This window comes from Rhinatrema bivittatum, chromosome 1 (assembly GCF_901001135.1).
Source record: "Rhinatrema bivittatum chromosome 1, aRhiBiv1.1, whole genome shotgun sequence".
NCBI lineage: Eukaryota > Metazoa > Chordata > Amphibia > Gymnophiona > Rhinatrematidae > Rhinatrema > Rhinatrema bivittatum.
In genome coordinates this window covers 419,737,376-419,763,686 of record NC_042615.1, presented here as the reverse complement: position 1 = coordinate 419,763,686, position 26,311 = coordinate 419,737,376, and the positions used below count along the sequence as shown (strand labels likewise).

Sequence of the window (26,311 nt, the reverse complement as noted above, 5' to 3'; positions counted from 1 at the left end):
AAGGACCTCCTGCCGTCCAATCGTGTTCGTCTATGGCCGCCGCCATTTTTCGGCGCCATTTTGGAAAATGGCGCCGGCTGAAGACAACAAGATTCAGGAGCAGGAGCCCGTTCCGGACCGCTGCCGTTCCGGACCGCCGCTGGACCCGCAGGTTATTTAACTCATTTGGGGGGGGTTCGGGAGGGTGGGGGATTTAATTTAAAGGGTCGGGGGTGGGTTTTAGGGGGTTTTAGTGTGCCGGCTCACGATTCTAACGATTTATAACGATAAATCGTTAGAATCTCTATTGTATTGTGTTCCATAACGGTTTAAGACGATATTAAAATTATCGGACGATAATTTTAATCGTCCTAAAACGATTCACATCCCTAGTCCTAAATGCCACAGCAAGAATTCTCACCAACGCAAAAAAAAAAGACCACATCACCCCAATCCTCCAGCACCTCCACTGGCTTCCCATTAAATACAGGATACAGTTCAAAAGCAGCATGATGATTCATAAGGCCCTACATAACATATCCCCACTCAACTTAACCTTCAAGCTACAAATTCATACTTCGGATAAGCCGACTAGAAGAGCATACCAAAACAGATTGATTACCCAGCCTGCAAAATCCTCCCTGAGAAAACGCGCTCTATCAACTGCGGGCCCGTCTCTCTGGAATTCTCTACCACCAGACCTCCGCCTTGAGCCATGCCATACTACCTTTAAGGCGAAACTCAAGACTTGGCTCTTCCTGCAAGCATTCCCTGAGAGCTAAGAACTAGAAGATTTAACAACCCTGTCCTTGGTTTTAATGTATGGTTCTCTGCCTTATTTAATCAAGACTATCAATTGCCTTATTTATTTACTTAAAGTTGAGCTTAGTTTTGTTTTTTCCTATTTATTTAGATAAAGTGTTCTTACTTGTTCCAAGATTTGTTCCATGTAAACTGCCCCCCGGCAGTAGTTCTTCTGTTAATTGTGAACCAGAGTGATATGTATTGTATACAGGAACTCCCGGTATATAAAAACTATAAATAAATAAATAAATAAATAAATAAATGAACAATGACATTCTGAGGTAAAATTAATATACAAGTTGTTGTGATAATTTCATGCACTGTTGTGATGCCAACAAGAAAACTTTGCATCTTGGAATTCATATGGCATCATACCTATTATGATATATTTCGGCATGGTCCTCCCGTATCAACACAGTACTATCTGCCAACACTCAAAGAATAACAACCCTACCTATGAAAAAGAATACCAAAAATATTACACCAGAATCTAAAATACCAATACACCTCCTATCAGGAAAACAGAACAGGCTAAGTTACTACAGATCCCTACAGAGAAACCACATGCTAAAAGAATGCTTCATCTCAGTCTTTGCATGCAGAACACAAACCCTCACCAAATACAGAATAAAGCCACATAAAGTATAAATAGAAACGTGCAGACAAAAACTGAACTGTAAAACGCATCACGCCAGACTCTATACAGTGTAACAATGGAAAAACAAAAATTTCACCATTCCTCGTGAAACAAATCAATAAAATAAAGATATATAAATCATTAATCATAATTATAAAATCATACAAATAAAATAATTTCAAAACAGCTGATGAATAGAATATCCAATAATTAAAGACTCATGCAAATTTTGAAAGCTTTACAAAACACCAATAAAATATTTCAAACAGCAGACACATCACATACTACCCAATAATTGAAATGATAGTCAATCAAGAAAAATGAACTTAAAAAGCCACCTTTACTTACCCTCTCCAGCAGTTCTCCTACTCCTTTCCCTTGCAGGCCATACCAGAAGCAGCAGTAGCTGCTGAAGCTGTCCTCACAGTCCTCTTCCTTAGGGACCACAACCAGTCTCTTCTCTCTCTCACACACATAGCAGTCACACCCTCAGGACCAGTTTCTGTCTCTCACACACCAATCTCTCCCCAACCAGTCTCTCTCTCTCTCACACACACACCAGTCATCTCCCTGATCAGCCGTTCTCACACATACACACGTCACCTCTCTGGCCAGTCTCTCTCAATCACACATGCTCTCGCTCTCTCTTACTTACACACAGGCTTTCAATCACACACATGCTCTATTTCACTTACACACAAGCTCTCAAACACACATGTTCTATCTCACTTACAAACAGGCTCAATCACACACATGCCCTCTCTCACAGCCACAAGCCAGCCAAAAACATGCTCCATCTCTCTTGCGCACACACATTGACACACACAAGCACCCTCCCTGCCTCACATACATATTACACTCTCACAGAAGCACCTTGCTTTCAGACTTGCAGCATTTTTCACTTTTACTAAAAGTGAAAGTGATGCTCTCAACCGTTAAATAAGAAAACCACATTCCTATCAAAAGGCGAAATGACACCCTTTCTTCAGGTTCTGTCCTCCCAAGGGACAGCCACCCACACAGTACAGCTTCTCTTGTTTTACGCTTCCAGGCAATAAAGCAAGTGTCTTTCTTCAAACTATCAGTCGTATGATTATTCATGTGGGAGATATGGAACAGAAAGACATCCTTAGTCAACTTCCCTTTTAAATGGGAAGATTCCAGTCTTAGTCATTTAAAAATATACATTTTCTAAAGGCTTAAAAAAAAAAAAAAAAAAGCAAAACCATTTCAGATTCTATTCTAGTCTTCATGCTTAAATTATGCTTCAAAAAAAAACAAAAAAAAACACAACTTGGCATCAGTATCTTAAATTTGTGATTTTGCTGAGATGAACATTTTAAAAACTTTAATTTTTTTTGCTTTAGTATTTGTCTCTATCCACTTTAAGTTAAATTTTATTTTCCAGAAGAGGGATGCTTAAAATTTAGTAATTTTATCTTTCATCCAACTTTTCAAAAGTTCAGGTATATGTATTACCATATTTCATTTTTTTAAACTGGCAGATTCCTTTCTCACATACACACACACACTCACAGAAAGAAGATCGGCGCCGAGACTCAAGGGGCGCCGCGGCAGGCAGGCAGCCAGCTCCCGACTCGCCCTGCCTCCCCGCCAGTGCTACCCTCCCGACACCCCCCTAGTGGTCCAGCGGAGGTCCCGGGAGCGACCTGCCGCTCCAGGGGCCTCGGCTGCCACTAAGCAAAATGGCGATGCTAGGCCTTCTGCCCCTACCATGTGACAGGGGCTACTGGTGCCATTGGTTGACCCCTGTCACATGATAGGGGCTGAAGGAAACCGGCGCCATTTTGCTTAGTGGCAGCCGAGGCCCCGGGAGCGGCAGATCGCTCCCGGGACCTCCGCTGGACCACTAGGGGGGTGTCGGGAGGGTGGCACTCAGGGGGGAAGCAGGGCGTGTTGGGAGCTGGTTGCCTGCCGCGGTGCCCCCTAAATCTCGGAGCTTGGTCTCCATCTAGGCGAGCCGAAGGCTGGCAGAATTTTGAAAGCGCACTTTTTGCCCTTTCAAAATTCTGCTGCCTGCCGCGGCGCCCTCTAAGTCTCGGCGCCCTAGGCACAGGCCTAGCTTGCCTAGTGGTTCCGCCGGCCCTGAATGTATGGCATTATATGAGTATATAAACATTATAGGCATTTCAGAGATGTGGTGGAAGGAGGATAACCAATGGGACACTGTAATACCAGGGTATAAATTATATTGACATGATGAGGTAGATCGAATTGGTGGTAGGATGGCAGTATATGTAAAGGATGGCTTAGAGACAAACATGATAAAATCTTGCAGGAAACAAAATGCACTATGGAGTCCATATGGATAGAAATTCCATGTGTGACAGATAAGAGTATAGCAGTGCGTGTATACTGTCATCCACCTGGCCAGGGTGAAGAAACAGTCAGTGAAATGCTATCTGAAATTAGAAAGGCAAATAAATTTGACAATACAATAATGATGGAAAAATTAAATATCCCAGTGGTGATTGCATGTCTCATCTTGGCATGTTAGAGAGATTAAGTTTTTAAATGTCATAAATGACTGTTTCATGGAGCAGCTGGTGCTAGAACTGATGAGAGGAGCAGCTATTTTAGATCTAGTTCTTAGTGGAACACATGAGCTGGTGCAAGCAGTTACTGTGGTGGAGCTGTTAAGCAACAGCAATCATAATGCAAACAACTTTGACATAATCACTGGAGGGAGGATATCTAGTAAAACTACTGCAGTGACATATAACTTTGAAAAGGGAGACTATACTAGAATGAGGAAATTAGTTAGAAGAATCTAAAAGGAGCAGTTGCAAAGATTAAAGTTTGCATGAGGCATGAGCATTGTTTAAAAATGCCATCATGGAAGCCCAGAAAAAATGTATTAAATGCCTCATTTACTTCACCATACTGGTAGTCATTTGGTCTTCGTTCAAAATTGTTTAATGCATAGAATGGAAGATACAAATTACTGTGAAAAGGGAAAATGTAATAGGGAAAATTGACAAAATAAAGAGTAACAAATCACTAAGACTAGATTGCATCCATCCCAGTGTCCTAAAAGAACTCAAAAATTAAATTGCAAACCAGTTACTAGTAATCTATAACCTATCATTTAATACAGGCACAAGACCTGAAGACTAGAGAATGGCCAATGTGATGCCAATTTTTAAACAGGGCTCCAGGGATAATCCAGGAAACTGTAGACTGGTGAGCCTGATATCGGTACTGAGCAAAATGGTGGAAGCTACATTCTCATAATTTCTCTCTGAAGATGAAAACTTAGAGAAAACATAACCTGGCATCTACTCAGTGATTTTGTAAATTGTAGTTTCTGTTTCTCTTTCTAAATTGTAGTTTCCAAAGTGCATGTTTTTTACAGTACACCGGGTTGTTTAGTTTAGACAGCCTGCTAATGGCATGGCTAAGAATGAGAAATTTTTTATCTCATGGCTTTGCCATACCAATGTTGGGTAGCACATAGCTATAAACAAACAAGTGTCTTCTCTTTTAGGGAAACCATACAGTATGTGACTTAAGCAGCATTTTTTGCACTCATTAGTGGTCATGTCCATTAATTTCTAATTTAGAAGAAATAAAATATTGAATTAATTTCTAGTGTTGAAGTTTTAAATTTTGCTGTTGCCTTCTACAGCTTTCCCCGTTACCTGACTGACTGGGAGATGCATCAAGCTGTGACAGGGCTCTAATGTGTGTTAAACAGGGTAAATAGCACGATATATGCTTTTTATCATGCATTAGAGCATTATCATATAGAAACATAGAAACAGAAATGACGGCAGAAGAAGACCAATAGGCCCATCCAGTCTGCCCAGCAAGCTTTCACACTTATTTTCTCATACTTATCTGTTACTCTGACTGCTGAGTTCAGAGCCCTTATTGGTAGCTTTTTTATTCTGATTTCCTTCCACCCCCGCCATTGATGCAGAGAGCAGTATTGGAGCTGTATCAAAGTGAACTATAAGGCTTAATGTTTGAGGGTGATAACCGTCGTATCGAGCAAGTTACCACAATGTTTGTATACTCATACTGCTCAGATCCATGCCTTGTTAGATGTTGGCTGGATGTAAATCCTATTTCTTCATTCCCCCTGCCGTTGAAGCAGTGAGCTGCGCTGGATATGCATTCAAAGTGAAGTATCAGGCTTAACTTGTTAGGGGTAGTAACCGCCGCAACAAGCAAGCTACTCCCACGCTTATTTGTTTACACAGACTGTGCAATTCAGTCCTTGTTGGTTGTGTCTGAATGTAAATCCTCTTTTCTTCATTCCCCCTGCCATTGAAGCAGAGATTTACGTTGGATATGCATTGAAAGTGAAGTATCAGGCTTAATTGGTTTGGGGTAGTAACCACCGCAACAAGCAATCTACTCCCACGCTTATCATGATGATATCACGCAATATACGCAATATTATGCATGGCCCTGCCCAGATTCCCTCCCCTTTTACAATAAGCTGCTTTGCATGAGATTTGTATGCATAATTAATGCAAATCCATGTGAAGCAGCACATTGCTAGTCAATTCTATGTTAATAATTTATCGCAGCTGACTGAGAAAGTGGTCATGTGCGATAAATTAACACCATTTCACTGGGTTTCATTAAATCTAACATAGGAATCCTGGGACCCTAAAGTGGGTCCCAAAGCTCTCGTTTTAGATTTAAAGGGCCATGCAAAATGTAAAATTGCCCAGCAAAAAAGAAGTTGAGCAGGGGTCAAGGCTGACCCATGACTCAACCTGGGGCTGCCACTTGAGGAGGCCCCGACATCTAAAAGCAAAAAAATAAAAAATAAATATGCATGCACGGCAATGGCCCCCAAACCCTGTCCTCAATAAATAGTGTCACCAACCCCCCCTCCCTTTCCATAGACATTAAGCCTGCACTGGCTTCCCACCACAATAGTAATCCAAAAGTGTTGGGGATATAATGCCCCTCTTCCTTCCCCCTATCTTCTTCCCCAAAATATCAGAAAAAAAACATTGGTATTTAGTGGAACCCCTCCTCCAACCCACTTCTCGCACCACCAAACCTCCAAAATGCAAAAATGATCCAATGATGGGGCCTGGGGCGCTCCGTAGCACCGGGCCTGGTCGGCTTAGACCCAATCCCCAGACCTTGCCCCAGTCACATGACTGGGACAAGGTCAGATCACCTGGCCCAGGGATCATCTTTGCATTTTTTAGGCTTGGGGATGTGGGTCTACCACTGTTTTTTTCAGATATTTGGTGGGAAGGAAAGGGGCCACTATAACCCTGACAATTTTGGATTACTGTTGGTGTGGGGGAGGTGGGGCCCAGTGTTAGGCTTTATGTCTTTGGAAAGGTGAGGTAAGGGACACTATTGAGGTCAGGTTTGGGAGGGGACACTATTTCTTGAGGACAGGGTTGGGGGCCCCGTTGTCGTATATGCATGTTTATTTTTATTTTTTTTGGATGTCGGGGCCGCCTCAAGTGGCAGCCCTGGATTGAGTCAGGGGTCAGCCTTGACCCCCACTCAATTCTTCTTTTCTGGGGCATTCTTTCTGCAGTCAGCCCTTGAAGACAATGACAGTCCCTTGAGGTTGGGGCCCCCATCGCACCTAAAGGGCCGCTAGCCGCATTGTCTTTGTCCTGGTGTTTTACTGTGAGATAGAGAAATACACCATAAAGATGCAATATTTTTTGGGGGGGAGGGGTTCTCTATTGTGACGACACACTCCTGCGATAATGGGAACCCTCCAATGAAGTAACATCGCGGCTTAGTGCCTCTAGGCCTGAGGGTTACCTCTTGATGTTCGATGTTGCTGGGAAATGCGCTCTGCTGCTTTTGGCTAGTGATACCGCAGCAGTCAAATGAAATCTTTACAACAGAATTTTGACCTATGACATAATCATTCCACCATACACTTTCTGCGATGTAAATTGTAGCCTCTCCTGTGCCTGATTTTATGTGCATGTAAATATTTTATATTTGATGATCGCTGGAATATTCTCGTCTTCCTCTGCAGATCATAATGCTAAAGAATGAAATTCATCACTGCAAAACATCAGGAATATTTTTGCGTCTGGCAGCAGGAGGATTGATTGCAGACAATAACATCCATTCTAACACAGAGGCGGGATTGGATATTCGGAAAGGAGCTAACCCTCTCATACTGGTAATTTTTATTTGATTTCCTTGGATATATTTCTTTAGCGTTGTCCTCTAGTTCAGAACAGTCAGGCAGGAAGTACCGTATTTTCCAGCGTATAAGACGACTAGGCGTATAAGACGACCCCCCCTTTTTTATACATATTTTTAAGAATAAAAATAATTTTACACTCAAACAGGAGCAACCCTATCTATGAAAAGGCAACACTACAAATATTAAATCAGGCCCTAAAAACCAATACATCTCTTATTAGGAAAACAGAACTAGCAAGCAGCTATAGATCCCCACACAGAAATAATTGTAAAACTATACTAATAAGCAGAATAAATGTTTCAAAACAGCTATGAGCAGAATAACATCCAACAATTAAAAACTCATAAAAACTATTAAACATTCTCCAAACACCAATAAAATATTTCAAAAAAGCAGACACATCACATAATATTAAATAATTAAAATGGCAGTCAATCAAGAAAAATAAACTTAAAAAGCCACCTTTCCTTACCCCCTCCAGCAGCTCTCCTATTCCTCTTCCATGCAGGCCGTAGCACACACCAGAAGCAGCAGTGGTGGCTAAGCTCTATACTCATGGTCCTCTTCCTTAGTGCCCATGTCTCTCACACACACACCATACCAGTCATGTCCCCATGACCAGTTTCTGTCTCTCACACACCATTCATTTCCCAGTCTTTGACACACACACCAGACACCTTCCTGAACAGTTTCTCTCATGCCATACACACACACAGGCTTCCCACTCCCGTGTTCTGCTTACTGTACATATACAGGCTTCTCACTCTCATAATCACTTTCTCTGTCTCACACACACACACACACACACACACACACACCAGTCTCTCTCTCATTTCCATGCTTACTCTCCACGTGCACAGGCTTCTCATTCCCTGAATCACATTCTTTCTCTCACATTCACACACACCAGTCTCTTTCTCTCACACACCGTCACCTTACCAACCAGTCTCTCTCTCATGCATTCACACATACACACAGCCCACCCACTCCCTTGCTCTCTCTCACATAATCAGGCTTCTTACTCCCATGCTTTCTCACATACCCAGATTTCTCACTTCCATGCTTTTTCTCTCTCTCTCTCTCACACTCACATACACATCAGTCATCTCTCTGAGCAGTCACTTTCATTGTCTCTCACATATACACACACATGAGCTCTCTAACCAGTTTCTCTCAATCACAGACATGCTCTCAATCAAATACATTCTCTCACTTACACACAGGCTGGCTGGCTGCTTCTCTCTCTCTCATTCACTTCCTCTCCCCTCCCCCGCCCCCCAAGCACAAATAATAGCTGCAGCAGCCTCCTCCTCCAGCCCCCGCAGGCCAAGAAAGAAGAATCCCATCGGCCGCGGGAGGCTCCTGCTGCTGTCTCCTTTCTCGATTACCGGCTGCTTCAATTGCTCGGGGGCCGATGCTGCAGCGGCCGCTGCTACTTTATCACGCGGCACGGCCTTTCTTCTTCCCGCGCACCGCGTATCATTTCCTGTTCCGGGTCCGGGGGGGGGGGGGGGAATGCAGGCGCGGGAAGAAGAAAAGGCCAGCCGCGGATGCCACAGCTTTTTTTTTTTTTTTTCACCGCTGCCGTTCCCGCTGGGCTTGAACGTGCTGATAGCCCAGCGGCAACGGCAGCAGGGAAGGAAGAGCAGCGGGAGAGACCGGGAGCACGCGACACACAGGTGAGAAGAGCTGCCCTATAAGACGATACCCGGTGTATAAGACGACCCCCGACTTTCGAGAAGATTTTCAGGGGTTAAAAAGTCATCTTATACGCCAGAAAATACGGTATTCCTTTTCAGGAATGAATCAGAAATATTTAAAAATGTATTGATGATAGATCTTGTCTGGTCCAGTCCTGAATATTGCAGACTTTCATTTACCAGGAGCATACATCTGCCCTTGATCGTAGAACTATTCTTTTGTGTGTGATATTAACTTCGCATTACAGATTCGGTGTATGGTGTGATCAGCCTGTGAATAGTGAAACTCAAGGACAAGGGATCATAATATGGAAATGGAAGAAGGGAGGTTTAAAAGAAACATAATGAAATACTATATTCACCGAGGGCCTGATGTAATAAGGTGTGCTGGGCTGTACACACCTGCTGTTGAGAAGCTTTACGCACGTTTTTGTGTGCAGAACTTTACTCCTGCTTTAGAAAGGAGTGTTGCACACACAAATTATGCGTACAACCACAAGTTACATATGTGCACAAAATAGCGCTCCTCCATTCAGATTCCATGTTAATGATGACATTGCCTATTACCGACCCTCCCCAATGCACAGAGATACATAGGCTTAGCACACATGTTCTTAACGGCCCAAATTTAACCGCTATTCAGAGGCGGCGTGAAGTTCCTATGGCTAGTGTTAGTCTATGGAGCTGAGCCTAGCTTTTCTGATTTTGGAGTTCTGTGCTTGGATTTATGCACAGAAAACACAATTTGAGCATAAATTGTGTTTTATTCGCAGAAAACAGGATTTGTGTGCAGAAAACCAGATTTAGGTGCATAAGTACTGTTTTTATTTGTGCTTTGAGTGCACAGTTTTGTGTTCACATTATCGGATTAGCACACTTTTTTTTAACTCCTGATGCATTAGCATGCCATTAGCTTACTGCATCGGGAGTTAAAGTTTTTTTAGCACATGAATAAAGAAAATGTGCACTGAAACTCGGTGCATTTTTACTCACGTCTCATTACATCGGCCCCTGAGAGCTTGATAGACTCCTGGAACAACTTTCTTCAATTTGTCTATACAAATGGTGGGGAGGTTCAGATTGACAGGAGGAGAGCAAATATAGTCCTGTTACATGCAAAAAGGAAACAGGAAGAGACAGGAAACTATCAACTCCGGGGGGAATACTGCGCAATGTGAAATTTGCACAGAATCCCCTCCCACCCCCATGCAGACTTTATCTTCGACTGTGCGGGTTCTCCCTGACACAGCAAGTGCCAGGCCAAGGGCTGCTGCAGCAGCATCCAGGAAGAGCACGGGCTCGCAGGAGCGCAGCAATGTGCAGAGCCGCGCTTGTGAGCCTGCCAGAAGAGGAGAAGCCTCTGAAGAGCCAGGTTCTGCAAATGCCCAAAACAGGAAGAGCTACCATGGAGCATGGGCTCACAGGAGCGCAGAAATGTGAAGAGCCTGAAGAAAGAGGAGGAGCTGCCCTGTGCAGCTGTTAGCTTAGATAGTTTGCATAAAGAGCGGGCTTCACAAGCATGCAAGAGGGACTGGTAGAGCTGACACCTATCTCTTTAGAAGAGCCAGGCTGAGCACACTGGAGGAGAAGCCAGAACAGGAAAGCACATGTGAGGTGGCTAGACTTCCCAGCAAGAGGGTTCTCAGCCTGCAGCTAGACCACTTCCCTTGTACTGCAAAGCAGCCGGCGTGCTGCTGTCTGCCTGTCTGCTGGCATCCTGCCATTACAGGATCAGCCTTTGACCTTTGGATCATCATTCTGGAGCTGCAAGTTGTTTTGGACCCATGCAAACCCCTTTCCTTGCCTTTGTTTTCCTTACCATCTTGTCTTCCTTCTCTTCCTAACCCTGAATTCTTTCCCGCCTCCTATCAACCTCTGCTCCTTGATCCCATGTCTTCTACTCTCTCTTACTCCCCCACCTTCTCATAGTCCCCTGTTAGTCTCCTCTTCCCTTCCCCCGATATTCCAGGTCCCCTGATGATGCCTCCTCTGCATCCTCTTCCTTCTCCCCTAATCCATGGTTCTATATCCCATCCTTCATTCTCACCCTCCTCCATGCTGAACCCTTTTGCGATTCATCTCCTCCTTAATCCCCAGTAACATTCCTCTGTCACGCTTGCATGAAACACAGAAACATGATGGCAAAAAAAGGCCATATGGCCCATCTAATCTGCCTGCCCTCACTAATTGTTTAGCTCTATAATTCCTACCACTTCCTCAGAGATCCTCTGTGATTATCCTATACTTTCCTGAGTTCAGATATTGTCCTTATCTCTGCCACCTCCACTGGGAGGTTGCTCCATGCATCCTCCAAACTTTCTGTAAAGAAATACTTCCTTAGATTACTCCTGAATCTACTCATCTCATAACCCCTCATTCCAGAATCTGCTTTGTATTGAAAGAGACCCATCTCCTGCTCATTACTATCTCCTTGAGCGTGCTGGGTCAGTGACCTGGGCTGGTATTATGGCTTGAGCAGCAGCGCAGGAGTCAGGAGGACTCTGCTGAACTGGGAAAAGAAGCATTGAAGAAGTAGGTACCCTCCCCCTGCCAGCCAGAACAAAAGCCAGTTTAGTTTGCCAACTTACGGGCCGATACAGTAAAGTCCGCAGGAGAGCGGGCAAACGCCCGCTCTCCTGTGCGTGCGATTCACTATGCAAATTAGGCTTGGCGGTAAAAACAGGCAAAAGGAGGCGCTAGGGACACTAGCGCATCCCTAGCGCCTCCTTTTGGACCGGAGTGGCAGCTGTCAGCGGGTTTGACAGCCGACGCTCAATTTTGCCGGCGTCGGTTCTCGAGCCCGCTGACAGCCACGGGTTAGGAAACCGGATGCCAGCAAAATTGAGCGTCCGGTTTTCGAGCCGCGGTCCGACTTCAAATTATTATTATTTTTTTTTACTTTTGGTAACTTTCGGGACCTCCGACTTAATATCGCCATGATATTAAGTCGGAGGGTGCACAGAAAAGCAGTTTTTACTGCTTTTCTGTGCACTTTCCCGGTGCCCGAAGAAATTAGCGCCTACCTTTGGGTAGGCGCTAATTTCTGAAAGCAAAATGTGCTGCTTGGCTGCACATTTTGTTTTCTGAATCGCGCGGGAATACCTAATAGGGCCATCAACATGCATTTGCATGTTGCGGGCGCTATTAGGTTCGGGGGGTTGGACGCGCGTTTTCGGCCCCTTACTGAATAAGGGGTAATGCTAGCACGTCGAAAACGCGCGTTCAATAGAGTGTTAACAGTGCGCGCCGTCGGTGCGCACTGTACTATATTGGCCCGTTAGTGCTGGCATTTGGTACAGCCCAAGCAGAACTCAGTGGGGAAAGACTCTGCTGCTGCCATGCATGGCCCACCAAAACCTTCAATGCCCTGGAGAAGAACTCTGCCACAAGCCTGGAGTAGCAGCCTAGTGGTTAGAGCAGTGAGCTGAGAACCAGGAAAGTCATGGTTCAAATACAACTTCTCTCACTGACACTCCTTATGACCTTGGGGAAGTCAGTTCACCTTCCATTGTCTCAGGTACAAACTTTGGGGGTCATTTATCAAGCTGTGATATTTTACCACAGGAGAGGCAAAATTTCATGGGGGAGGGGTTTCCATGATGATTGGCCCCTTCTTGGTACAATATCACAGTAGTTTTCCTGAGATATTTTTTATTGCGGATAAAACCTGTGATTAAAAAATATTACTGGGAAAGGGCAAAATTGCACCATGGCAGCCCCCTTTGCACAGGGCCTGCTATTTTCTAACTTGCACTGGCCTTAACCTGGCCCCTTACCCAGTGTGCAAATGCCCCCCCCCCCCCCCCAAGGCTCTTGGAAGACCCATGCCCATCAAGCCGTAGAGGTGGCTCAGCTATAAACAGTGTACAGTGTAAAAAATATTTAAAAATAATCGTACAGTGATGCTCCACCTCCTTACCGAACTCCTCCCCTTTCCCCAAAAATCCCCCTCTCAGGTTCTAAACCCCCCCATTCCAAACCTCCTCCATCCTCCTCAGCCACTTCCCTGGACCCTTCCCAGTAGTAGAGGTTGTCTTGCAGTCTGGTGGACCCCACCCACTCCCACCCCCCTTTTCTATGAAAGAAATCCCTGGTAAGTCTAGTGGCCCACTCTGCAACCCCCAGACACCCCTCATACCTTTAGCAGAAATCCCTAATATATGGTAGGGCCCAGCGCCTAGGGGGTCCTCCAGGGCCCACCAGATTCCAGAGATTTCTTTAAATGGGAGGGTGATTACCAGGGGCTTCTTTCATAGAAGGGTGGAAGGTGGTGGAGGGCCCACTGAAGGGGGGGGCCAGTGGGGGACGATGCCTTTGGGGGAGTTGGAACCGAGAAAGGGAATTTAGAACCGGGGGGGGGGGGTGGGGGGGGGATTGTTTGGGCAGGGCATCACTACTCAAATATTTTTTTTTAATATTTTTTATACTTTTTTATGGCCAACAAGGTCTTTTTTTCATTTTGGGAGTGGAGGTTTCAGGGGGGGATATTATATTGGCTATTTTTTTTTTTTAGATGAAAGGGGGGTTGAGGAGTGCCTTTGGCCATGATGGGTTGCGGGGGACCTGTTGTCGCATGACCACTTGCTCATTATTTTGTTATTTGGTTGTCAGGGCCATCTCAAGCGGCGGCCCCAGGGTGAAGAGAGGATCATGCTTGACCCCTGCACACGGCTTTAGTGTTTTGGCCTTTTTTTGGAGGTTAGGGTGGACCTTTAAATCTAATGTGGGAGCTTTGGGGCCAGCATTAGGGCTTCAAAGCTCCTGCATTAGATTAATGTTTTTCAAATAGATGTTAAATTAACGTGGCTGACAACTTTCTGAGTCAGCAACATTAATTTATTAACATCAGACTGCTATGCATGAGCTGTTTTGCATGGATTTGCAAAATTCTTGCATGCAAATCCCATGCAAAGCAGCTTATTGTAATAGGGGAGGGAATCTGGGCCAGGTTAAGCTAAATATCATGTATATTGCACAATATCGCTGCGATAGGGCGATGTTCAGGGCGGATTGGCCTATCGGGGGATCGGGCATCCCCCGGTGGGCCGGTCATGTGGTCTGCTGAGCGCAGCCACGACAGAGCCGCACTTGGCAGACCACAGGGTATCTCTTGGGCCGGCCTGGGTGGAAAATCCCCGGGCTGATCTTTACCCGGAATCCGCCCTTGGCGATATTACAAGAAAAACAGTATATATTGCATGTTAGAGCCCTGCCTTGGCTTGATGCATCTCCCAGTAAGTGAGAACAACTTGAAGGCTCTTTGGTTTTTTGTATTATAATTTAGATGACTGTACTGGATTGTACTGAAATGTAGGATGATAATTAGCAAAATTGTGTTATTTTTAACAATAGTGCAGAATTTTACAGAATTAAAAAAAAAATTTTGTACAGAATTTTAATGTTTTTTGGCCCAGAATTCTCCCAGAAATAGAAACTGCAAACCTTTCAATTTAATTTTGACAATAGGTAAATCAACCAAAGAAAAGGATAATGAAGTATCTTGAAACAAGTATATTACAGGAATGCAGACAGCTTGGTTTCATTTCAGTACAATCCAGTACTGTCAAACCGAGCCTTGGGGCCCCTCCAACCAGTCACATTTTCAGGGTATCTCTAATGAATATGTGGCAGACTCACCCCGTCTGGCCATCAGATATCACTGTCCCTGTCATTAGTAAGAAGCCATCCATACTCCTCAGTCCTTCTCACCTGGAGAGTCTGGATTGGGAGCCTGAACACTCTTTAGCCCAGCCATGTTAATACACCATGGGGTTCAGTTTGAGGAAGCAGTCAAGGAGTAAAGATGTATTTTTTCCACACTCTGGTGGGGCTTCTCAGCTTCACCCAAAGAAGTTTATTTTAGAAGTGACATCTCCCAGTGCACTCCATGCCAGACAGTCCTTATAATTTACAGAGAGATAGACTTTTAAGCCTGATCCCTTTAGGGGCAAAAGGGCTTTCATCAGGGAACCAAAGACCTGTGAGCCCACTCTAAACCCTGGGTGGGAAAGCACCAGTGATGGATCCTGCTGCGAGAGACAGTGAAGGCAGAAGATGTATCCAGTTTAAGCTTTAAAGTATTTTTTGAACTTAAGAAGAGTGGGGAGGTTTTTAGATACAACTTCCCCATTGGGATTTTGGAGCAGAGAACTTGCCTGATCCCACTAACTTTTCCCCAAGAGAAGTTCCCCTGAAAAATCAGAGAATAAGGATGAAAGAATCATTAAGGAAGGAAGAATAAGAGCAGGAGACCCCATCTGGATCTCTACAACCACAGGACAGGGACAGGTGTCTGAGAAGAAGATGCTCAAAGGTAGGATTTTCCAGTAAAGTTGGGGACCCCTTCTACAGGATGCTCGCACAGCCGCTGGGAGACTTTGTACAATTTAAAATCACCATGGGTTCTACCCAGAGATCTAGTAAAAGGATACCTGCCTACCCAGAATTGTACCTGTACCATCAGTCAGATGTAAATTCACACCTTTGGATAATGGACTTTAATTTATGAGTACTTTCCCCCTCATTTATCAAAATGCACTAAGGAGTTTTGCATGCGAAAATGCCTTTAATAGCACTATATCGTATGGTGTGATGCAAATCTGAAAAAGAGGAGGAGTTGGGAGTACCATTTTGTGTTTGAAGCTCCCAGAGACATGAGAGTGAGAGAGAGAGAGAGAGAGAGAGAGAGAACCTAGCCATAATGCCCTCATACTAGATTGGTATTTATATCTCTAGGGGAGGCCCTCCTAGTAACTTGAGGTGAGGTTTAGGGGTTAGGGGCCACTTTGACATTCAAAGTGAGACGTACGAACAGAAAAGTGCTCTCGTGTGAAGATTTGATGACCTTTGGAGTGAGGAAACTCACCCAAAGATGAGATTTGTGCAATGTTCTCTCAACCTAGCTTGATGTTACCAGGTAGCGAGTCCATCAAGCTCGATTGAGAGAACATTGCACAAATATCATCTTTGGGTGAGTGTCCTCACTCCAAGTGCGCTGAGTGAAAAAGTACTTTCAAAACTTTGTTTTGAATCTGCTGGTTTAGTTTTATGGAGTGTGCCCTTTTTGTAGTATTATTTGAAAGGGTAAATAACCATCCTTTATCTACCCAGTCCACCACAATCATGATTTTATAAACTTCAATCATTTCCCCTGTCAGCTGCTTCTCAGTCATAAAGCAAACAGAAGGTTTCTAACGCAGGGCATGCAAAAGCATGACAGCTTTCCCACAAAGCATCTCTCACAGAATTGTAAACAAGCAGATAAATTGCATCCCTTGCAAAGTGTATGACAATTACGAGATACTTTCTGATTACAGCTCAGCAAATGTTTACATGCGAACCAAACTGCCAACTTTGTGTCCTCCGAAAAATGGGAGCTCTGACACCCTGATTCATGAGATAAAAGTCCCATCAGCAGAGGTGGCTGCAGGACAGTAGGTTTCAGAACCTCTCTTACACGCAGACAACCAGCTTTTGTTATTTGTGTTTAGGGGTTTTACTTCGGCAAGAAATAATTTAGTTTAGCAAAAAATAAGAAAACAAAGCAACCATGAACAAACGAAAACAAGTATGAGCCAGGCCTGCAGAGGAGTACAGAATGAAGCTCCACAACCAAGGCCTGTGAGAAATGTTTTGAGGGGATATTCAGAGCCGGTGGAAAGGGGAGAACGGCGGAGCGCCCCTCAAACAATAAAACAAAAGTGGGTGAGGAAAGCACATACTTTCTTTACCTATTTTATAAGCATATGCACATATATTTTATGAGTGAAAAAAATATAAGATGTATACATAAAATCCTGATTAATACATAATTTTAAATGTGTGTGTGCTTGAAATAACCAATTTGCCGATACCTCCATCAGTTCACCCAGTCCATCTCCTGTTCACCAAGAACATCCTAGAATTCACCCTGAACTCCTCCCAGTTCACCCAGACCTCCCAGCCAAAAATAGCAGATAACAGATGAGTCTGATATCATTTGTGCTAGTTAATTAGCAGGTGTAAAACTGTGCAAATACATTGTCTAATGTATTTGCATAAATCTCTTATAAAATAACAATTTCCATGCCTAACTCTGCCCTGGAATGCTCCTTGACCACCCCTTTTTTGTGCAAGTAAATGTGTGCATGAAGCCAAAAATAAACACGTAAACCCAATGTTTATAAAATAGCATGTACACAAATACAGGCTACTTACGTAATATATGCTAATACTCCGCACGTAACCCTTTGAAAGTTTAGTCATATTTTCCAATATAAAATGTACTGTCTAATAAGGACATATGGACAGTGTAAGAATGTAATCTGACTGCAGTGACAAGAGCTGATCATAGACAGGGCCGGTAGGCACCCTAGGTGAACCTTCCACCACCACCCCACCCCCACCCCGGTTTGCTACCCCCCCCCCCCCCGTCGTGCCACTGTATCTGGACTCTTTACTCCCACCTGTCCGCCTTCCCCGGCTCCTCTCCGTACTTCCAAGCCCCAGCACCGTGCTTTGCTTTTCTTTGCCACAAGCGGGATAGGCTCCGCTCGCAGCCCCACATGGCTGCTCTTCGGCGCCCCCTAATGGTCAGTGCTCGAGGAGACAGCCTGGTTCACCTAATGTGATGCGCTGGCCCTGATCATAGAGAACATTTCTGCATCATGCAGGTGACATAGTTGTCTTTTATGTCTCTTTAATTGGATACGGCTACATTTTCAAAATGATAGCAGATAGACTAGGCAAGAGAGGATTTAACACAGATGTTATTTTTTAAATTCATTACCAGCCATAAAATAATTCCATTCCCTTTCACTTTCTGTTTATTCCAACACATGAAACCGTTCCCCCTCCCCTTTCCCCTTTGCACTCATTGGGATTCATTTTGCAATCCAATTGTAATTTCTAGTAATGTCACTTTGCACATTGGGGCGGATTTTAAAAGGCCTGCGCGCGTAAATCCTTCCGGATTTACGCGCGCAGGGCCCTCGCGCCAGCACGCCTATTTTGCATAAGCCGCCGGCGTGTGTAAAGCCCCGGGACGCGCGTAAGTCCCGGGGCTTTCTAAAAGGGGCGGGAGGGGGCGTGTCCGGGGCGTTCCCGAAACGACGCGGCGTTTCGGGGGCGTGCTGCAGCGTTTCAGGGGCGGGCCTGGGGGCGTGGCGCCGCCCCGGGGGCGTGGTCGAGGCCTCCGGACCAGCCCCCAGGACCGGAGGACGGAGCGGGGCTGCCGGGAGGCGCGCGCAAAGTTACGCGTAACTTTGCCGACAAAGGTTAGGGGGGGGTTAGGTAGGGGAATGGAGGGGAAGGTGGGGGGAGGGCGAAGGAAAGTTCCCTCCGAGGCCGCTCCGAAATCGGAGCGGCCTCGGAGGGAACAGGCAGCGCGAGCTGGGCTCGGCGCGCGCAGGTTGCACAAATGTGTGCCCCCTTGCGTGCGCCGACCCCGGATTTTATAAGATACGCGCGGCTACACGCGTATCTTATAAAATCCAGCGTACTTTTGTTCGCGCCTGGTGCGCGAACAAAAGTACGCGATCGTGTATTTTTTAAAGATCTACCCCATTCTGTTTTCGTACCCAAGGATGGGAGTGTCAGTTCCTAAAAACTAGTCAGTAAATGTATTGTTATTCCTATAAAAAGGTATCGCCTTATATATACTGTTTTTGTTTGTGTTTTCTGTTAACCTTTATTTCCATCCAAAGCAATCTAGACTCCCAAATATAGAGTTAAGCAGCTAGATTAAAAATTTGAAAATTATCCGCCAGTGAACAGGAAAATATTGCCCGTAGGCGATACTTCAGAGCAGGAAGGAGGTAACTCTCCTGCAATTGGTTCAGGAACCGACGAGAGAGGGAGCAATTTTAGATCTAATTCTCAGTGGAGCACAGGACTTGGTGAGAGAGGTAACGGTGGTGGGGCCGCTTGGCAATAGTGATCATAATATGATCAAATTTGATTTAATGACTGGAAAAGGAACAGTGTGCAAATCCAAGGCTCTCGTGCTAAACTTTCAAAAGGGAAACTTTGATAAAATGAGAAAAATTGTTAGAAAAAAACTGAAAGGAGCAGCTACAAAAGTAAAAAATGTCCAAGAGGCGTGGTCATTGTTAAAAAATACCATTCTAGAAACACAGTCCAGATGTATTCCACACATTAAGAAAGGTGGAAAGAAGGCAAAATGATTACCGGCATGGTTAAAAGGGGAGGTGAAAGAAGCTATTTTAGCCAAAAGATCTTCATTCAAAAATTGGAAGAAGGATCCAACAGAAGAAAATAGGATAAAGCATAAACATTGGCAAGTTAAATGTAAGACATTGATAAGACAGGCTAAGAGAGAATTTGAAAAGAAGTTGGCTGTAGAGGCAAAAACTCACAGTAAAAACTTTTTAAAATATATCCGAAGCAGAAAGCCTGTGAGGGAGTCAGTTGGACCGTTAGATGATCGAGGGGTTAAAGGGGCACTTAGAGAAGATAAGGCCATCGCGGAAAGATTAAATGATTTCTTTGCTTCAGTGTTTACTGAAGAGGATGTTGGGGAGGTACCCGTAATGGAGAAGGTTTTCATGGGTAATGATTCAGATGGACTGAATCAAATCACGGTGAACCTAGAAGATGTGGTAGGCCTGATTGACAAACTGAAGAGTAGTAAATCACCTGGACCGGATGGTATACACCCCAGAGTTCTGAAGGAACTAAAAAATGAAATTTCAGACCTATTAGTAAAAATGTGTAACTTATCATTAAAATCATCCATTGTACCTGAAGACTGGAGGATAGCAAATGTAACCCCAATATTTAAAAAGGGCTCCAGGGGCGATCCGGGAAACTACAGACCGGTTAGCCTGACTTCAGTGCCAGGAAAAATAGTGGAAAGTGTTCTAAACATCAAAATCACAGAACATATAGAAAGACATGGTTTAATGGAACAAAGTCAGCATGGCTTTAACCAGGGCAAGTCTTGCCTCACAAATCTGCTTCACTTTTTTGAAGGAGTTAATAAACATGTGGATAAAGGTGAACCGGTAGATATAGTATACTTGGATTTTCAGAAGGCGTTTGACAAAGTTCCTCATGAGAGGCTTCTAGGAAAAGTAAAAAATCATGGGATAGGTGGCGATGTCCTTTCGTGGATTGCAAACTGGCTAAAAGACAGGAAACAGAGAGTAGGATTGAATGGGCAATTTTCTCAGTGGAAGGGAGTGGACAGTGGAGTGCCTCAGGGATCTGTATTGGGACCCTTACTGTTCAATATATTTATAAATGATCTGGAAAGAAATACGACGAGTGAGATAATCAAATTTGCAGATGACACAAAATTGTTCAGAGTAGTTAAATCACAAGCAGATTGTGATAAATTGCAGGAAGACCTAGTGAGACTGGAAAATTGGGCATCCAAATGGCAGATGAAATTTAATGTGGATAAGTGCAAGGTGATGCATATAGGGAAAAATAACCCATGCTATAATTACACAATGTTGGGTTCCATATTAGGTGCTACAACCCAAGAAAGAGATCTAGGTGTCATGGTGGATAACACATTGAAATCGTCGGTGCAGTTTGCTGCGGCAGTCAAAAAAGCAAACAGAATGTTGGGAATTATTAGAAAAGGAATGATGAATAAAACGGAAAATGTCATAATGCCTCTGTATCACTCCATGGTGAGACCGCACCTTGAATACTGTGTATAATTCTGGTCGCTGCATCTCAAAAAAGATATAATTGCGATGGAGAAGGTACAGAGAAGGGCTACCAAAATGATAAGGGGAATGGAACAACTCCCCTATGAGGAAAGACTAAAGAGGTTAGGACTTTTCAGCTTGGAGAAGAGACAACTGAGGGGGGATATGATAGAGGTGTTTAAAATCATGAGAGGTCTAGAACGGGTAGATGTGAATCGGTTATTTACTCTTTCGGATAGTAGAAAGACTAGGGGGCACTCCATGAAGTTAGCATGGGGCACATTTAAAACTAATCGGAGAAAGTTCTTTTTTACTCAACGCACAATTAAACTCTGGAATTTGTTGCCAGAGAATGTGGTTCGTGCAGTTAGTATAGCTGTGTTTAAAAAAGGATTGGATAAGTTCTTGGAGGAGAAGTCCATTACCTGCTATTAAGTTCACTTAGAGAATAGCCACTGCCATTAGCAATGGTTACATGGAATAGACTTAGTTTTTGGGTACTTGCCAGGTTCTTATGGCCTGGATTGGCCACTGTTGGAAACAGGATGCTGGGCTTGATGGACCCTTGGTCTGACCCAGTATGGCATTTTCTTATGTTCTTATGTTCTGCTTCAGAGAGTAGTGGGATGAAGGGAAGACAGCCAGATGGGTGGGAAAGGGGATCGGGGAGGGGGTTTCTATGCACCTTGTGATGCTGGGGTGCGAGGGGGAGGGCATTGCTGGGTGGGGAAGTTTTTTGAGCATCTGGGCTTCAGATTGGGAATGATTATGTTCCCCCGTTCTGAGATTGGGGGACAACCTTTGAGCAACGGGATGCCAGGAAAGAAATAATCAGGTATATTTTTTCCAAAAGATCCATGTTCTTAAGGAGTTAGGGGAGTGGACACTCTGTAGCCTTGTGCAGTTGACTATAGCTGGCTATATTAAAGTTGGAAAAGTTAACTTTTTGCTGTATTACAAGGAGGCATGCTAAGGGGGATGGGGTTTAAGTTGGGGGAGGAAAACATTGCACAAAATTGATTTTCAATCACAACCTACCTGGATAGTTTCCCTTTGACAGTTCCCTAAAAGAGTTGTACCTGTGGACTTTGTATCTGCTTTTTCCTGTGGGCTGCAAAACAGGAACTGCCTGAGTGGGAGCCAAAAATGGCATGCGTCGTTTCAAAAATCAGTTTTATGCACGGAGGGGAGACAGTGTTGCTCCGGGGCGGCTGTTTGGGGTAAATACTTACTCAGTTAGATGTCTTGGAAAATTGCTTTCCCTGAGTCTAAGTAAATCAGGGCATTGCTCCAGTAGAACCCCCCTGTGAAGGGTGAATCTAATGCAAACAACTGAAGCACAGGCTCGGGGAAGGGCTTTATTTTTCCCAAAATGAGGAGGGTTTCCATAATTAAAGTTTTACTCCTTTAGTCCAAACCAAATAAAGCTGTAAGAAATAAACTGTTAAGACTAACATAACAGCATAAAACCTAAGGAAGACTCAAAAGAGTTGCAAAACTGGTGAGTTGATAATTTGAGGGTTCTAGCCAAGGCTGCTCCTTCAGAGCAGAATTATGGGTGATATGGAAAGTTGGATATGTTGAAATGCTTGGAATGGGATGCTAATGTATATTAGCGATGTGCAGAGGCAAAATTTTCATTTTGGTTCATTCATTCACTTCATAGGTGACCTCAATTTGTTTTATTAGTTTCAAACCCCAAAACAATTGTATTTGTTTCATTTGCTTCCGATTAAAGTCATTATGGGAAGCAATGCAACCTATTTTGAGCTTCAAAACTGGGGTTTCCTAATCAATTATAATTAAACTTGTGGGTTGACAACATCAGAAGGGGGAAAAGAACTAAAGGCACCGTGGCAAAGTGGCACTAAAAGCCAAAGGTACCATAAAGGGGTATAAAGGTACCAGCAGTGGCAGGAGCTCTCCAAGGCACCATCAGAGGAGCAAAGCAGCTGCAAAAGTGTCAGGAACACCCCAAGGTTTCAAAAGAGGGCACCTATAATGATAGCATCAATCCCCAAAGGCAGCATGAAAGGGGCTAAGTGACACCAAGAGTGGCATGAATATCATAAGGCACCATGAAGGGGGAACAAAATGGCAATGGTGCAGAAAAAAACAGGCACTGGCAGAGGGACAAAGCACAAAGAGTGGCATGAAGATCCCAAAGATCCCATAATTTTAAGAAGTGTTAAATGTATTTATTGTATTAAGTTTTGTGTATTTCATTTTCATTGACTATTTTAAATGCTTTTAATAAGGCATTTTAATCAAATTGTACACCGATGTGATATCTATTGACGAATGTCGGTATTAAAAAACCATTAAATAAAATAAATTAAAAAAAAAAATAAAGCACCATGAGAGGTGGAAAGCAGCCACCTACAGTGGCAAGAACATGCCAAGGTATAGATTCTGGGGTACAGCATTAAGGCAGAATGGCAGGAAGACCCCCAAGATGTAGCATAAGGGATATAGCAGCAAGGCAGAGTGGCAAAAAGATCCCCAAGGTGTATCATCAGGGCATGGATGGGTGCAAGGCAGAGAGGCAGGAAGACTGTCCAGGTGTAGTGTCAGGAGCAGAACAGCAAGACCCCAAGGTGTAGAGTCTGGGTATGGCAGCAAAGCAGAGTATCAGCAAGACCCCCTCAAGTATAGCATAAGGGGTATAGCAGCAAGTGGCATCAAGACCCCTACTGTGTGGAATCTGGAATATGGCAGCACGATAGAGTGGTTTTTAGACACCCCCCCCCCCCCAACAGTGTAGCATAAGGAGTAAAGCAGCAAGGCAGAGTATCAGCAAGACCCCTAAGGTGTGGAGTTGGGGGTAAGCCAGCAAGGCTTAAGTGGAAACAAGACCCTCTAGGTGTATAGTTAGGAGCAGGGCAGCTTCACCTTGACTGGTCCTGTGTCCTGTCTACTTGCCTTCTTTTCCCATCTCGGCTCTGACCTGGTTACTACCTCACTCAGGAATTTCTTGTTTGCTGTACTTAGTCTCACTACAGCACTTTTCAATGGGCCAAAGACCTGAATGGGAAATATAACAAATTAAACAAAAATGTGTCCATAAATGAAACAAAAATGGTCTCATTTGTTGCATTTTACCCATTCGTTTCAAACAAATGCACATCCCTATTACATATATTATATAACAAGGGTAAAAATGTATTTTTTAATGGGAAAAGTCATTGTCCATATTTTAAGGATTGTTATATACCCCCAGCTGTCCTCTTACCCAGAGTAGCCAGAAATAAATAAATTCTAATAGAGTAGGCATGGCTTACCCTGTCTCCCCCAGCCAGCTATTCATGATAAGTGTCACCACAAAACATGTACGTAGCTCCTTCCAGATGTGAAACAGTCCCAAAATACAGAAGAAAATAACTTTTTTAAATTACAAAAATGAATTAATTATAATTTTAAGATGGAACATTGAACTATAAGAAAGAAGTTTAGATTAGTGCTACAAATTACTTATGAATATTGTGCTATTTATTGATTTTTTTCAAGTTTTTAAATCTGTGTACCCACTGCTCTTACATCAACATGACACCAACTTGCAGCCTTGTGTGTACTTAATTATGCTAACACACACACACACACGAATGAGCATAGCCAACCCTCTCAGTGAGCATGATGAAATGCAGATTTTAGTGCTGGTGGCAGCATAAGACAGTATTCCTGACCGAAGAAAGCACAACGCTTAAGGATTGTTTCCTGCCCCGTACATTGTTACAGTGAATATTTAAAATGAACATTTCATAATGTTGGAGTTTGATGCAGTAATCCATAAGCTGTATCAAGAACAAAACCATCCCAAACATATATGAGATGATAATTGTCTGAATAAACCACAAGTACTTCTTAGCACTTTTCAGCTTGGGGTGCAAAGCACTATAACAGCGATTCAGTCCATCTGTCCTTCCATCCGGAGTCACGATCACTTCTACTAAACTTTACCAGTCAGTTCAAAACTTGGGGGCGAAAAACCATCAAGGCTATACAAGTTACACTGTGGAAAATGACAAGAACCTGATGAGGCTCAGGGCATTTTTTATAGGGTAAAGGGTAACAACATGCCAGAACAATTAAAAACATAGAGAGAGAACATAAGAACATAAGAACATAAGAAAATGCCATACTGGGTCAGACCAAGGGTCCATCAAGCCCAGCATCCTGTTTCCAACAGTGGCCAATCCAGGCCATAAGAACCTGGCAAGCTTTATTTAAAAATTTATTAAGGATATGGTTGTTCCAGTCGAAATTTGGAAATAAATGCTAGCAGGAACATTTTTGCATTGAATGTGAATGGAGTTCAGACCAGAAAAACAGTGTTATGTATTTTATACGTTATGTATGTGCTTTTATAATGGAAACTGCTGCGATATTCATGAGTGACGGTATAGAAGTGTTTTAAATAAATAAATATTGAAACCCACTGGAAAATTTCTGTAAGTGCATTCTTTCTACTTCCTGCCTTCTTTATAGTTCTGTATGCAAAGCTCCTGTTTGCTATACCAGTTTATTGCTTAGTGTTTGTTGCAGCATGCTCCTGGGCATCCAGAATATTCTGGGGTTTTTTGTCATTGTTTCTGAATGATATTTTTCTTTCTTTTTTTTTTTAATGCACATGTCTATCCTGCAGTGTAATAAAATACACAGTGGCCTTCGTTCAGGCATCGTTGTCCTTGGCAACGGGAAGGGCATCCTCCGTAGTAATCAGATCTATGGAAATAAAGAAGCTGGCATTTATATTTTATACAATGGGAACCCCGTTGTGAGGTAGGTAATGAAGTTAAGGACGGTAACCTTTCTTCTCCCTTCCCCCACACTCCTTCTGTTTCAGATTTTGGGGCTCTCCATAATTTCATTCAGTCTGTGCACCCACATTGTACAGTTAGAAGTTTATCTGCTGTGTTTTATAGCTTTCAATGTGCAAGCATTCTAACCTGCTGGCATGATTTTTATAATTTTACAGGGAGAAGGAAGACAACATGATTTTAACTAGGCAAGAGCAATATGACATAACTCAGACCGTACCTGTAGGGGATTTTGATTCAATGTTTCTGACTCATGAATAGAAGGGAATGTTTGTGGGATCCCGCTCAGCCTAGCTTGGTTTTGCTGACTCAGAAGTTGGGACTCATGGAGGGTTTAGAGTGTGTGGCTCACAGGCTGTAGTGTGAGTGATCTGAAGGTCTCAGCATATTGTGGGATTCACCAAACTACGTCCTGTTCCTTTTTTGATGGGAGTTAAGTACTTAAGGGAGAGAAACTGGAGAGATTTTCATTAGGAATGTTTTTAAGGGTGAAGAGACTAGAAATGTAAAATGTGGGAAATGATTGGAGGGCGTGT

The 26,311-nt window shown here is 43.7% G+C and overlaps 1 protein-coding gene across 1 annotated transcript in view; it reads left to right on the top strand.

The window, feature by feature from the left end:
- Positions 1 to 26,311, top strand: part of FBXO10 (F-box protein 10) — a 286,312-nt gene that overhangs the window by 149,067 nt on the left and 110,934 nt on the right. Inside the window, exons 5-6 of the mRNA XM_029603080.1 lie at positions 7,422 to 7,571; positions 25,601 to 25,737. Coding sequence (XP_029458940.1) covers positions 7,422 to 7,571; positions 25,601 to 25,737 — 287 coding nt within the window. The remainder of the gene's footprint in view (positions 1 to 7,421; positions 7,572 to 25,600; positions 25,738 to 26,311) is intronic.